At 44.8% G+C, this 15,968-nt stretch overlaps 1 protein-coding gene across 2 annotated transcripts in view; it reads left to right on the forward strand.

Moving 5' to 3' along the window:
* Nucleotides 1-463: 463 nt before the first annotated feature.
* TFAP2D (transcription factor AP-2 delta) overlaps nt 464-15,968 on the forward strand; it is a 51,555-nt gene continuing 36,050 nt past the window's right edge. The window contains exons 1-5 of one of the 2 annotated variants that reach the window (XM_004424034.2): nt 464-502; nt 1,502-1,999; nt 5,456-5,516; nt 14,988-15,153; nt 15,331-15,449. In XM_004424034.2, coding sequence (XP_004424091.1) covers nt 464-502; nt 1,502-1,999; nt 5,456-5,516; nt 14,988-15,153; nt 15,331-15,449 — 883 coding nt within the window. Of the gene's footprint in view, nt 503-1,450; nt 2,000-5,455; nt 5,517-14,987; nt 15,154-15,330; nt 15,450-15,968 lie in introns of those variants that run through there. The other variant, XM_087437885.1, reaches the window with a different exon arrangement.

Below are 15,968 nucleotides of genomic sequence, written 5' to 3' on the forward strand. Positions count from 1 at the left end.
TCAGTATAGAAAAGCATGATAAAGGTTGGAAAAAATGGATAAAAATGTTGAAAGAACCTACAGTTCCTTATTAGGCGAAGATACAATATTTATTCCTTGTCTCCTGGGATAAATCTCTTCTGCCTATTGTCCTCCCAGTTCTCAGTGCTGATGCTTAATTTTCAAAACTTCTATATTACCAAGGGACCTACGACATCAGCCAAAGAAATACTCAGCAAGTACAAAATCTGTTCCAGGGAGCTGCTTTTGTGCAGAGGGAAAATTTTGTTCCTACAGGTTTTTAAGTGGGTACGAGGCAAGAAGCTATCTGATCCGGGCAAAGCCATTACAATTTAGATCTCTATCTATAGAAAATTTTTTTTTCCTTAAAAAAAATTGGAAAATACAAGAATTTTGGATTTTTTTTTCCCGATTCTTTTTTTGGAGGGGGAAATTGCATCGTAAGCTTTCGGAGAAACCCAACATGTCAACTACCTTTCCGGGACTAGTCCACGATGCCGAGGTATTATTACTTTTTTTTTTTTTTTCTTTTTTGAGCGCGCGTGTGTGTGGCGGCGGCGGCGGTGGCGGCGGCGGCAGCTTCCCCTGTCTCTAATCTATATTGGACCGTTACGTTTAATTATAATCTGGCTTTCCGGGGAAGTTAAGGAAGGAAAGGGGAGAAAGTTCGTTATGACATCTGTCGCCAGGAAGGGCAACTCTCTGCCACGTTAAGAAACATTTGCCATAATGAGGGGGAAACATAATCCTAATAATAAAGAAAGGGAGGAGGGGTGAGGAGAAAGAGATAGAAATGGAAAAAGATACTCAGAAAGGAAAAGTAAAGAGATTGATGGGGGGGGGCGGTAGGTGGACAAGGGGGGTGGGAAACAACGCACCCCTTTTGGAATGGGCTTATTCTAGAAAAGTGAAGCAGAAAGTGGGGGGATGGGTCCTTGCCCCAAATAGTTAAGGAAATGAGCAAGTTGAACGATTTACAGATTGGATTTTTAAAATATATGGACCATGATTTTGAGCAGCTCTGGAGGAACATCTCAGCGTGGACAGCCGCGGCATCTCGCTGCTGGGATCTGGTGGCAGCGGCCAGGCGCGGGCCCGCGCTCTGTGCGCTCCTTCTCGCTCCTTCTGCTCCCCGCGGCCTCGGAGTCAGTCGCAAACCTGGCTTCCAACGCCCAGCTCCTTGCGCAAGTTGGGCAGGGGCTGTGTGTGTGTGTGTGTGTGTGTGTGTGTGTGTGTGGTGTCACCCGCACCTATATAGGGTGGGGGATTTTTTTTCCGCTCTCTCGACTGTGAGGACGAGGCCGCCCACCCCCAGTTCGCCTGCTCACAAAGGCTCCCTGGCAAAGGCGCTGAGCCCCGGCTGCCGCTCGGCCCGAGCCCTGCGCGCTCGCTCTCCTTGGAGAGCCCGAGAAAGCGCCCGGCTCCAGGAGAGCAGCGCCTTGGTTGCAAAATGACAAACCTCAAGTTTTTCTGCTCTCCCTTTTCCCCCTCTTCCTTCCAGATACGTCACGACGGATCAAACAGCTACCGTTTGATGCAGCTTGGCTGTCTGGAGTCCGTAGCCAATTCCACTGTCGCCTATTCCTCCTCCTCTCCTTTAACTTACTCCACCACCGGCACCGAGTTTGCGTCCCCCTACTTCTCCACTAACCACCAGTACACCCCGCTCCACCACCAGTCCTTCCATTACGAGTTTCAGCACAGCCACCCGGCCGTCACCCCCGACGCCTACTCTCTGAACTCGCTCCACCACTCGCAACAGTACTACCAGCAGATCCATCACGGGGAGCCCACCGACTTTATTAACCTGCACAATGCGCGGGCGCTCAAGTCGTCCTGCCTGGACGAGCAGAGGCGGGAGCTGGGCTGCCTCGATGCCTACCGCCGCCACGACCTGTCCCTCATGAGCCATGGCTCTCAGTATGGAATGCACCCAGATCAAAGACTCCTGCCAGGGCCCAGCCTGGGGCTGGCCGCCGCGGGAGCAGACGACTTGCAGGTAAATAAGCATGCAGCGAATTTGTCTGCGCCCTCCCCCCTTCGCCCTCCCCCTCCCGCTCCGTTAGTGCTCTGACTGTAAGCCGTCTCCTCTCTCTCCCTCTCTCTTTCTCTCTCTCTCTCTCTCTTTCACACACACACACACAGACACACACACACACACCACTTATGGAAAGTTATCAAAACAATTAGAAGAGGCGTGTGCCATTCTGTCCCTCTCATTGGATCAAGGCATTTCACCTGGAACTGGACGCTCGGGAGTCCGGCTAGCTTCGGGCCCCCACTTTCGGTCGGTCTGCACAGACGTCTTTTATGAATCCACATTTCTGTCCCTGAGGGGATGGGGTGGGGAAGATCAAGGAGGCTGAGGTTGAGCCGACTGGACTCAGAGTAAGACCCGATAAGCTGATGACCAATCGCACCCTCAGTCTGGGTGCTTTTCTGGGTCTACCCGCATGTCCCAGGCATTTGTCCCAGACTGAGCTTGTGGGGAGCTACTATAAATTGGGGGGCTGGTTTTTTCTCTGGACATTGTTGGGACCCTGAGCTCTAGCAAAAGTTTCACCAAATATAACTAGATTGCTGTGGAAAGAATCGCAAATGAAAGCCTCAAAAATTTACCCCAGTGAAAGGATATGCACAATGCATTTTGCCGTGGTGTGGGGTTGAGCGCAATTCTCTCCACCTGAGGAGCGCCCAATCCTGCTGCCCAGTTGGACGATTCACAACTTTACTTTTCCTCTCCAGGCCATTAACTTTTACATAAGATGCAACTCCTTAAAAGAAGGAAATGAAGAAATAGAGGAAGAGAGAGAGGGAAAGAAAAGAAATAGGAAGGGAGAGAGAAAGGAGGAAAAGAAGGGAGAGAGGAAAATGAAAGAGAGAAGGAAGGAAGGAAGGAAGGAAGGAAGGAAGGAAGGAAGGAAAGAATACCTCTCTCTCCTTTCTTTCTTTCTGAATGCACTTTGCACATACTTTGCAACAATAGAATTTATAATTACGCAAACATGTCGTCACAGCCACATTTCAAACAAATAAGCCCACAAATGTCCAAAAAGGAACCCAGAAGATATGAATTTGTAGCTTCTTTTGGCTGAAAGTGCAGCTCTACCTGCGAGTCCCTACTTTTTCAGTCCGCACAAAGGTGGCCACTCTCTCCAGTCTCCACAACGAAAGGGGAGCTATCCAAGGAGCACAAGTTGGAGACGTAAGAGATCCCTTGTTGCGCACAGAAAATCTTTTCCCCTCATTTACCTCCGAGCAAGGGATTAGTTTTAAATTATAGTGAAAGCCCTTACAGTCCCAACAAAGAGCCATAGCTGCAAGATCGGCACACGAGAAAAAAGATTTGGCTCCATAAACCTTGACTTTCTACATTTATATTCACGAAATAATTTTATACGCTCAGGGCATTTTTACATTTTTCACAAAGATCCCCTTATGTCTCAAAAGGAAAAAAATCTGCCATTCAATGCTTAGCTCAACTAAAACCTATTTACTCCTTTTAATAGTCACGTCTGCTGCTGATTTTTTTGTATCTGTACAAATTTTTTTTCTGTGCTAGGCACAAAGCGGGGCATTTTTCAAAAGAGGGGATTAGAACATTTGCAAGCACCAGACAAAGAGCGAATCCCGTGCAAAAGAACACCGTAGTTTATCCAATTTTCGACTTAGTGCCATTCAACTGGTCATTTATGCAATGTCACCCGACCAGACAACATGTTTTACTTATGAGGGGAAAAAGTTTGTTAAGTGAAAAGACCAAGATTTGTTTCTTCTAAGAAAATAAACATCTTACTGGTGCGCCAAAGAATGAGAGGGAAAAAGGTTCACTTCCTTGGAGAGATTTGAGGCTCTTTACCTTGTGCATTTCAGATATTTTGAAACCTTTTTTTCAGCCTAGGTCCTTTTTATATTCTTAATCTCCCTTTTCCCGTTTATTACTCATACTAAGGGAGTATTCATATTGAGAAAAACACTGCAAGACACTAGAAGAAATAGAGGAGTATGGTGTATGATATATTTATGGATCCAGACATATCTATGTATGTATATATCATTATATATGATATATATATGTATGTACGAAGCAAGTTGTAAATCTGGCAAGTTATTTTCTTCCACTCCTCCTGGACTTAGTTGGCAGAATGAAAAAGAAAGAGAAAACAAGTCATAGCTACTTTTAAAAAGAGAAATGGGGAGGGGATGTGTGGGAGAAACCCGTCTCTCTCCTTTTATTTCTTCCTTTTTAAAACATTCATCAGCATATGCCTCATTTCAAATGCAACAAATGTAAATATACTTTTCCCTGCACAGAATTTTAAGTGAAAGTCCAATGGTTTGGAGGGCGGTCTAAGTCTGCCTAACAGATGCAAACAGTCTTGTGGCTTCAGTTCCATCTTTGAGTCCCCTAAAAAGATTTGCTATGGCCAACAAAGGAAACTGTCACACCTTTTCCCATCACAGCTTTAATTTATGCTCAGTCTCCAAGTTTTTTTTTTCATATTGATTTGATAATCACTTTAAGGCAGAACATTTAAAATAAGAAAGAACTCGTGAGTAGGTTGAAAAGGGGGGTCTTACAGGCCTGCCTCAATATGGTGAAAATGGGGAAGCAAAAGGGAGCCAGGGCTGTAAAGGTTGTTTTGTAAAGTGGGTTTTTATTATGCACCGACTCTCTCCGCATTTACTTAACTCTTCACGGGCTGTTGGGTAGGTTAACACCCTTCAAGGCCTCTTTCATGTCCAATACCTCGTTTGTTTGTAAAGGAAAATGAGCCTTTAACACATTTTGACTCAGGAAAAAAAAAAGACAGAGAGAAATTTTTATTTTTCTTAATCAAAAATCAGCAAACCCTTTCCTTCTTCTCAGCTCAAATGGTCCCTCAATCCATTAGGAGCCTGAAGATCTACCGTGAGTGAACCTGAAGGTGTCTCCTCTATAAGACACATTTTGGGTAGCATTATAGGATGCTCCTACATCTGAGGTAAAGCAGAACCCTCATAAGATATCTTGAATCCTGCACTTGAAATGGTTCCTCTGAGCTCCCAAGAAACCCACAGTGCCAGACCTGACACTTTTGGTGTAATTTGCTCCATGCAGAAAGTGCCGTGGAAACTGTCTGTATATATGCTCGGTGCCTTGATGGGGACTCAAAGGGCTTCTCATTCTCTTCTGCCAAGATGAAAGGTACTCAGGCACTTTGAAGTGCAATATTGTATGGTGCTGTAAAATGCATACCTTAAGATTTATACAACTTTTAGATTGTGGTTTTTCTGGCAATTTTCTTCCTTAAAATTATGTGTGGTGCCAAACTTGCTCCAGTTCAATGTTGCTTTTAAATGTCTACTATGGGATTATGGGGATATCTACTCAGAGATGGGGCAGATTGAAAGACTTAACTCATGTAGTCATACCTATTAGTATCTATTTAAGTGATTTTTTTTTTTTATTAAGGGCTCTGTGGAAGCTCAATGTGGGCTTGTGCTCAATGGCCAAGGTGGAGTGATAAGAAGAGGTAAGTAACGTGTTAAAACTAAATATTTTTCTCTCATCTATTACTTTGTTTTGAAGACCTGGTGGTGCTTTTAAACATGAGATCCCTTGTCTGGTGACTAAGAAAACAGTTACTCTTAGTCAATTACTCTTGTCCCCCACGGACATACCCACATTAAAAAGCCTCCCTTTCTCCACTGAGGCTTGAACCCAGCCTGTGCCCAAAAGACCTGTGATTGAAGACATTTGCTGTTCCTCATGGAACAGTGACAGAATCAAAGTTAGAGGCAAAAAAAAAAAAAAAAAAAAGAAAAGAAAGAAAAAAAATCCTTCTCACATCCCCTTCCCCCATCACCGCATCCTGGAGCAGAATTTCTGGTCTTTTTTAGCCCTAAATGTGCCAGCCACAGCCTGGGTGTTTGAGGTGATGGTGTTAGCTTGAGGCTTTGAAGGATTCTGTGAAAGGCTAGATTCACTGAGGCTTCAGGGAAGGCTAATGAAACACCAATATTGTAGCTGCCCTTATTTTTTTAAGTGTCCAGAACATTTCTTTCTTTAAGGGAGAGTGGGAGGAGGAGGTGGTGTTAACTGTACCAGATAAAGCTTTCTTGTTCCCATCTGTTGAGGAAAACATCTGAATCCAGAGTTACCCATGGAATTGGAAGGTGGGGGGAAGGCAAGAGTTGAGAGCTGTTGATTTCAGCTCAGACACTGAAGGGGGCTGTATCTCAGATGTTCCATTCTGACAAAAGGTTTTGAACTATGACATTTTAAGGGCCTCGAGGCAGTGCAGATTTTTCTGGCTTCCCCACTTAACTGTACCCAGAGCCTCTGAAGCTTATTTTCCTAGCAAGCTGAGTAACCCGAGGAACACACAAGGCAAGAGGGACCAGCTGTTATTCCAACTTCATACGAATTAATAAGATGTGGCCTATTCACCAGGACTAATTCCAGCTCCAGGGCCGGAGTTGTCTTTAGTAACTGAACCACTAAAGACTGAGTCACTTCTGATGGCACCAAATAAATGTCCTTCAGTCCCTCTCCATCCCTTTCAAAGCTTGTTGAAAGATTCCAATGCTTTTCCCCAAAATGAAATGCATTGATAGAAAGCAGTGTATTCTTTCACGTTTAAACTACAGGTTTTACAACCCAATGTCCAGTGTGAAATTCCATTTAAACTGAGAGGGAAAGAAAACAAATAGTGTTTTTGGAACTCGTCTATTGTCATAGTGGAACTTCCATTAAGTGTAAAATAAGTAGTCAATTCTATTGTTTCACCCGTGGAGATTTGAAAACTATTTTTTTTAAAAACTACTAGTATTGCTCCACAAAGATTTTTTTTAATGAGCAATATTTAGCTTTTCAGGCCAATACTCAGCCTTATTGAAATGGCATGAAATTTCAAGAGTAGTGAAAATTGAAATAAAATATACATACTGTTGTGGGGAGGAGTTTAATACACAGTGAAAGAAGGGCCGGGTGAGATGTGCTGGTCTGGATCTGTTGGGGCGGTCACACTGCAGGCGAGGCCGAGCACTCAGGGCGCACGGAGACGCCGGTGGTGCTGAAGGACAGCGCCACTAATTAACGCCCGGAACCAGCTCCTCCCAGAGCCGGCTAGCGCTACTGCGGTCTTTGCGTTCAATTCCGCACTTGCTCCAAGATCGCATTCTCAAGTGCTTTTAAATTGCATTAGATCTTACAATAGCTGACAGAGGGTGGGAATTATTCGAGGTTGAGGGCGGGAGCTGAAAGGAGGCGGCTGTGTAATGAGTTGAATTTTCGGAGAGAGGTTTAGGGGACACTCCCTCACCATCCTCCCAAGAAAGGCCAACGCTCTAGGGTAACTACAGGATGAGAACTGCAGTCCTATCCTATCAGAGCCACAGAAATGGTTTTCATTAGGCGCTGTTTTATTGTTCTTGGAGAATTCGGTGCCACTTCGTTTCACCTAAAAGTGCCGAATCTGCTATTTTAAACCAAATATTGATCTTTTAGGAGAACAGCGTGGCTCCAAAGAGAAAGGAGAGGTAACTTGAGGTTTATGTCTGTATTGTTTCACTAAACTCTAATCCTCCCCCCGCCCCCCAACTCCGCGAAGGAATTTAGAATTTAGCTGCTGAGTTTATTCTATTGCCACGTGTCTTAGAGAAAGGCCAATTAACTTGGTTGAGTCCGGAGACCAGGGTATGTGTCTATGTGTGTCTGTTTAATCTGAAACGATGAACGTTTATGACAATTTACAAATGGATAGCAAGGAAGTCTTGCATTAAAAGGTGGTGTATATCCTGCCGGAGCCCGCCCAGCCCCTCATCTGAGGACTCCCCGCTTCTGAAGACACGCTAAGGAAACCCCTTCTCTCTATTGTCACTACGGTAATGCACAGGATTCCTAATATCAGTAGCTCACGTCACCTTTGTTCATCAAAAATCGAGAGGACAACTCAAGCGCTCTGCCATGTCGCCCTATTAGATGGGAATATCTGTTTCTCTTCTAATCCGTGGTTCACGGATGACTCTCCACATGAAACATGTTTTCCTGAAAAGCACAACTTTTCGCCATTTTCCCCCTCGTGCTAAGTTCTTACATTTCTAATGATTTCCAGAATTTACCTTGGGAGGAAAAAGATAGATTTCACTTCCAAAGACCCCTGAATGCTCTTCTAGAAGATGGGTCCCTAAGTACTCTACACGAGTTCACCCGGGAGAGGCGCTCTGGCTTTGCAGTGGTGTGTGGGAGGGAGGGGAATTTAAATTTGGCCACTTCTACTTGCAAAGAACAAAATACCATTTCCCTGCCTCACTTTGGTAAGAGGCAGTTATGTTGTTTTTGCCTATAATGAAGGCCCGGTAGCGAAAGACAGCGCGGAAGAGGGCAGCGCCGAGGTAATTACCACCTAGATAAAATATTTGCCACCGCCTCCGAGGTGTAGCTCCCTGCGCGCTCACTCGCGGTTAATGGTGTGCGCGATTTTGCCCGCAGCTCCGCCACTCCAACCATCAGAACCAATAATCTTTACTTTACCCCGTGCTCGCGTATCGATAGCTTCTCTCGCCTCCGGCGTCGGCTTTGATATGTTAATATTTCCGAGTAGCAAATTCTGCAGAGATCATATTAATGTTGTACGTACAGAGTGGGGCTTTGCCTTCGTTGAATATTCAGATACTGGGTTTCAAAAGGCATCTCTTGAAGAAATGAGGCTTCTATTTACAGGAGTCGTCTGTGTTTTTAATCATTAAAACAAAAAAGGAAAACCCACTCTTCTTTTCCCTATGAATCTTCTGAGGCTCCCTCATGGCCCCCTCCCCTTTGTCAGGCGCTGGTCCCTTTCATTTCTCGCTCTGAGAATTTAACAGTGGGAGAACAATGTTGATGACGATGACGACGATGATGATGAAGCTAATAATGAGTGGATCCAGACTGGAATCGCAGGGGTAGGGGCTGAATTGGTAGGGGGCTGTGGCCTTCAGAAGAAGATGGAGGTGAGATGAGAAGACCCAGCTTTTCCGTATTTGGGTGGAAAGTGACATTTTGGCCCTGGTCTTTTTTGTAAAATCGGGATGGCAAACTCAAAAAAAAAAAAAAAAAAAGGAAGAAAGAAAAAAGTGAAGAGGGGAAGCCCCCTTGTTTCGCTTTGTGATCACTCTGCCTTGCAGCCCCAGGCTAATTTCAGAAGCTTAAATACCGCCATAGCCTCTGGGCCACGCGGAGAGGGAGCGGACCCGGCCACAGGCAGGCAGGAGCGCTTTCCGGATTGCCCGTGGCTACACAAAATACAAACTACTTTGAATCAAAACATTTTTGGAGAATTAATATGATCTGAACTCTGCACGTTTTGAGAGAGCTGTGGTTTGTTAGATCGCTTAGTGGTGACTGGCACGCCAAGGCAGAGGCATTTACACTGTGGTACAAACATTGTCAGATCCGATTTAATTTCAAAATATATATATATATATACTTCCGTCAAACGGGGCTTTAGCGTCAATCGTCCAGTCTGCCAATCACAGGCTGGATGGACCTGATCGCTCTTCTCTTCTGCAGCCCTCACGGCTGCCCACGGTCGGCTTGGGCAGGAGGATGAGCTCTTCTCTGCTGCTTGGGGTTCCAGAGCTTGGAACTCGATTTAGAAAGAGCCCTTGGTTCTCTCTGCAGCTCCTGGGAGGAGTAAGATGGGAGGGAGGTGGGAAGCCTTGTTCCTCTTCTTTTGTCAGAGCCCCGGGAATCATCTCCTTACTCCAATCGCCAAAACTCATCTCTATGGCATTGTGAAAACTGAGCCAGAAGTACACCCGGAGCCTCGCCTGCCTCTTTAGTCCCCAAATACAGATTCAGTCTCCTTTATCTGAATCTAAAATTCATATACCAAAGAATCTAGAAGCAAGATTTGTTGGAAATCTTTTTTGCGCAGGAGGGGGAGCTGCTTTTTCAGCTCCTTGCCTTCTAATTTCTTTATTGCTTTGAAAATCACCAAAAGCCAAAACACTCTCTGCATTGAGAAATGGGGATTAATCCATACACACACACACCATTACACACCCACCGCCACATTAAACCAGTACGTCTCCCCCTGCAGACCTCCCGTTCTTTTGTTCTGCTTGGAATCTGCACCCGGAGGAGCGCATTCAGAACTCGTAATCCAGTTATACCTGTAATGGTATAGCCTCCCCCCAAACAGTGCCATTCGCTGCTGATACATCATCTGAGGACTATTTGATTGCAAGTAAGCCCCTATCCCTTTGCTGTTTGATTACAATTACTATCTGCTACCTTGGGGGAAGGGATTACATAGGGAGGGGGTATTAGGATTGAGAGGCTAGAGAGGAAGCAGCCAAGAATGATCCTGCCCCACCCAGTTTACACGCGCACCTCGCAGAAATGCACCCGCAGAAAAACAGAGACAGGAAACTCCTGTAATCGCTTACACATTTTTAATGTGTCAGAAAACACGAGCGATCACTGGAGATGAAGAAGGGGAGAAAAAAAATCCTTGCCGTTTGTATTTCTTTCATTTGAATTGTAAACATCTGTGTGGCTGTAAGGCGAACAGAACATTTATTTTGCTCTCAAGATTTGGTCTAATTATGTCAACACTGAAGCGGCGGCGAGCGGGGCGGCACTGAGGCTTTGGAGAGGCTGCGCGCACGGGCCCTGCGCCCAGAAACCCGCCAGGAAGTATTGATCGCACCTGGAGAGCGCGCAGGGCCTCTAGCCATCACTCGCTCTGTTCTTAGAGGGGGGGCACCCAAACCGGGCGCGTGGCTTAGAGCGGGCTTTAGGGGCGCCGGGGGAACCTCGGTTCCTTGGAGACAGCCGTGGCTGTTTCCTCTGCCCTAACTGCCTGGATTGAGAAGAGGAAAAGTGCGGCCAGGCGTCGGCGCCTGGCTTTCCCATCCAATAGCGCGCAAAAGTTGGGTGGGGGTCTTGTCGCGCTCACAGCTCGCACCGCGCGACGTGCTAGTCGCTCAACACAATGGTGGGGTTTGCGGCCTTTACTGAGGTTGCTGAGCATGCGTGCATTCATTTCCAATTGCGCCTCCTCACAAGCTGGAAAAATAAGTAGAGCAGCTATGAGCATCCCCATTTTTCAGATGGACAGACCGATGCCCAGAGTTACTCAACCGCCTAAGGTTGCGTGGGCCGCTAGTTGGCCAACCTCTTACTTGCAGCCTAATAATCTTTCCCCTCCCCCGTACTGTGTCTGCAGACAGCCACACCTAGAAAGGCGTGGCACCAATCTGTGCTTCTTCTGGCTGCATGCGACCTAACAAGGTCTGGCAGCAGGAGGATCTGCATCTAGGTATTCTGTGCCTGGTTTTGTCCCACACATATTAAGTCTTTGGCTGACTTTTTCCTGTTGCTATGGCAAAGTTATCCCTTTTATGATAGCCATGTCCTAGACAAGTGACCTTGAGTAGATTAGTCCCAGATTTCTTATGCTGTTACTATAGCTACCCATCTGAGTTTGCAGCATCATTGGAAATACAAAGCCCTATCTCCAAATTTCAATTTTAAAAATAGTGACCTCCATGGAAGCATTGCTTCTGTGCACTATGAATGGAAAAGGGATGTACTCTAGAGAAGTTTTGCATGAGTACCCTGGCTGTGGCAGCAAAGACACCCCTAACCGGAGCGCTGGATCTAGAATGAATATTACATAATTTCAATAAGAGCTGACATGCAACACAGGCACCATGAGGAACTTCAACTAGTAACACTGGGGATGAATACTGGTTGACACATGACCTTCCTTCTTTGAAATCTCATCATTGCCATCTGTAGTCTGGAACCCGGTAAAGAAGTCCCACCTCCTTGGAATCTTCATTCCAGATACAAAACTCTGGTTATGTTGACCTATTACTCTTTTCTTCCTCCCTAAAAAATAAACCACTGGGAAGAAAGGTATCAGCTTCCCCATGCTTCTGTAAACTCTACAAGTTGCCAAATCTTTAGCCAGGACGAGAGAGTTCCCCAAGGCTGCAGCAATACCAAGTATCAAAGCAACAGAAATTCCCTTTAAAGATGCTGTGACATAAAAAATAAAAGAGTCTAGAGTTGATGGCTAATCCTGAATACAAAATAAATCCTCCAGGCAATTTGTGTGTTCATAAAGCATACTCCTAATACGCAGCCTGTGTAACTTACCTAATAAATGCTTATTTGAGCATAAGCCAGAAGCCCAACCTGGATGCAGGAGAGAAAGTCCCAGGGCCCAGGGAGTTAGCACTTGGCTAGGCAGCAGACCCAGTAACTTCCCGGGAGCAGCTGCTTTTCAGCACATAGGGTTCACTTTGCCAAATGGGGGCAGTTTTCCAGTTGGAGAAAGCCTGATTTAACTCCTTCTATAAAAATTATAATCTTCTGCATCTCCCTAAATTAGGTTTCTACCCATTGTAGATTAGCAAAGATAAGAGAGGTCTAAAATTGTGTCCCCACTTTCTTTAGCAGCCAGGAGAACAACACATACACAAACACTCCTCTCACTCATAATAAACTTAAGATGCATTGGGTGAGATTCCTTGAATCCTCAGTTGTGTACTAGCTAGTGTGCAAGAGAAGGGGGTTTATGTGAGAATATAAATTTGCTTATGATTCATAGTGACCCTAGATGGAGGCCCATTTTCAGGAGACAGCTGTGTGAATTCTGAATATAGACATTATGATTTCTTTTCTGAATATTTTTGCTTCAGATGACCTCACAATGACCTAAATCGTAACGTTCTCAGGGTCATGATTCTCACAATATGACACTAAAACCCAGATTCGTTGATATCTAGCTTACTTTCCCATTCATCTCAACTTTTGAGAAGTCACTTAAGAGTTTATTTTTAAAAAGCATTTTGCATCTATAGGTACAAAATGAGAGCATCAACAAAAGTATAATGGTAGTTTCGAGCCCAGAAATCTGGAAAAACTAATATTATTATTATCATTATTATTAGTTTTAAAATTCTTTCTGGGAATGAGAGTGGGGAAGCGCAGGTGAATTTGTGTTTCCAGCTTCTGAGGCAGCATTTGCATGGTTTCCATTATGTTGGCCACAAGTTTAATGCCAAGAAAAGGATTTCACGTTGACAATTGAGATTCCGACCTCTCAGATTTCAAACTGAAGGCAGGTTTCCAGGCACTAGCACTGGGCGTTTGGCCGAGTGTACAGGACCCGTCTTTCAGCCTGGAGAGGGCTGGCTACTCTGATGTTCTCAATATCCTCTCTTCTGTTTTGGGTGGGGCATTCGGGGTGATCACAGCCTCAGAATGCTTAGGGAGAAAGACCTTGGTCCCAGAACTTGCAGAGGAAACTTTGATGACTGTGAGACAGCCAGGAGGAATTCCAGAAAGTACAGGGGTAGAATCACTGTAAGAGTGGGGCACAGTTAGCCTGTTCTCTCCACCCAGGTCCAGGACCCCTTTGCCTTTTTAAACATCCTCTCAGGCTCCTTAGCCACAGTGCCCAGAGAACACACCCGAATCTGGATGCCAGAGACTCCACCGATATAATATTCCATTTGAGCTGCTTAGTAAAGGAGGGGAGGAGCTGCATGGGAGGCCAGGGGGGAGCCCTAGACCAGGGCTTCTCAAACTTTAATGCACACATGAACCACCAGAGAGTCTTGTTAAAATGCAGATTCTGACTCAGAAGGTCTGGGTTGGGCCTGAGATTCTGCATTTCTAACAGTTCCTAGGAGACGACAATGCTTCCAGTTGAGGACCACCGTTTGAGTAAAATGACTTTGGACAACACTCTCCTGTCCATTTTTCTTCCTCCGCCTACTTGTTTTTTCTTTTCCCTCATAGAACTTGATCCTTTTCTGGAGATGGCTCTTAAGATCGCCCATTGCTGAAGAAATCAAATGTATGCTCAGAAAAGCAAACTTTGAATTTGAACTTGCTGCTGAACCTCAAAAGCTCTGCCCTCAGATTGGTCAATGCATGGGGAGGCAGCCTTGGATCCTGGGGCTGTGTAGCCACCGTGTTAGCAATGTGGACATTGGCTCAGGATTTTCGTAGTAAGGGAGGACTGGGTGGCAGGAAACTCTCCCCAACAATGATCACCTTGGGGCTTCAAGTCTACTTCAGCTGCGTGAGGTTAGGGAGTGTACTCTGCTGTTCCAAGACGAGAGCAAAGCTCAAGGAGCTTTCTGGACCTTGGAGACAGAAGGCTTCTGCTCCAGGAGCCCCAGCATGGCAAAATTGCTTTGGTCGTTTTGCTACCAGCAGTTATCTTTGCTTTGTTCCCTAATAGTAATAACGATAACAATCACATCAATATTATTGGCCACTAACATTTAATGTGTTACTGTTATTATGTTCTAAGTCCTGTGCTGTGTTCGACTCTGTGTACTGATCCTGAGGGCTGACATATGGTAGAAGGATTTGACCTATCATTCATCCACATGAGTTGGAAGTTTCTGGTGATGTGAAAATGGTTTTTAGTGGTACCAGGGGACTGAGTGACTTTGGTGCCTACAGTTGGTAGGTGGATGAGGGAAAGGAGATGGCAGTTCTCAAACATTTTGGAAAAGAACTTTTAAAACTGTTGTCTATAGTAAGTCATGGATAAAAAAATATCCATCCATTGTGTATATGTGTGCACACACACACATATACACATACAGCCGTGGATAAATAATACCTACTCTTTGCAGGGTTAACTGGTGGAGTTTGGGGTTTTTAGTTAATTGAAGTGCTTCTTGGTATGGATGATGTCAAAATTAACAGTGGTAGGCCAGCCAATACCCCATAGGATGCTAATTTTCATTAAAATTAAAGCCATACCCTCACACACGTTTTCTGTATGATATGTGAAAGACAAAACCGTGAATATTATTTGAAAGAACATCTTCAGAGCAGCTTTCTGAGCTGATCCAGGTGATGTGTGTAAGGAACGTGGTGCCAGGTATTCTCAAGCCCTGAGTAGTGCCTTGATATTAAGTGTCCTGCATGCAGTTATCTGCTCTCACTGTCACTGATATATGATATACCTCTTCCTCTAAAGGTGGCACTTGTGTGGTCAACCCCACAGACTTGTTTTGCTCTGTCCCTGGTCGATTGTCCCTTCTGAGTTCTACTTCCAAATACAAGGTGACCATTGCTGAAGTAAAGAGGCGCCTCTCACCACCTGAATGCCTCAATGCTTCACTCTTGGGAGGCATTTTGAGAAGGTAAGACAAAGTTGTTTTCTGGCACTGTGGGCTTCTAACTATACTGATACCACACTCCTCAACCTCAGCCTTTAACATCGTCTGTCCCATGTCGATTTCCCTGTGTGGTCAAGACTTCTCATCATTTTCCTCAGAATGTGAACTTTCAAAACCTAGTTTTTATTTGTTTTTGGACAGAGCAAAATCCAAGAATGGGGGCCGCTGCCTGAGAGAGAAACTGGATAGGCTCGGCCTGAATTTGCCAGCAGGAAGACGGAAAGCAGCCAATGTCACCCTCCTCACTTCCTTAGTTGAAGGTATGACTTTTCAGCTCTGTGAAGTAGTGATGGAAGGTTAGCAATTCTTTGACACTCAGATTTGTTAGATTATGCTGTTTAATTTTTGTCTGTACTATTAAGAAAAACAGTTAACAGTTACAGGTGAATTTTCCAAATAATCATGACAATGATGATTAAGCTAGACTTAATATAAGGCTTAGATAATTAATAAAATATCATTTAGTTTACTAATATTGGCAATAATAGAGAAGATAACAATGGAAGGTTTAGTTACCTTGACAAGTATTCCCTAAATAACAGCAACATAAAACTGGCTGTGCTATTGTCACTTTTATTATTGTTTATTTTAGAGTTCAGATAAATCTGACTTAACTCACTGTAATTCAGTGCAGCGTGATCTACAGGATAAATAATAATCCGTTATAAAGAGTTCAGAGGAGTCTAGGCGTGATACCAAGCCTGAGAGCATATGGTATTAATCCTAGTCGACATCTCTTAAGGCACCTCTCTTAAGGTACGGTGAAGTTCCATGGCTTC

The sequence above is a fragment of the Ceratotherium simum genome, chromosome 13 (assembly GCF_057802395.1).
Source record: "Ceratotherium simum simum isolate JZ-2026a chromosome 13, ASM5780239v1, whole genome shotgun sequence".
Taxonomy (NCBI): domain Eukaryota; kingdom Metazoa; phylum Chordata; class Mammalia; order Perissodactyla; family Rhinocerotidae; genus Ceratotherium; species Ceratotherium simum.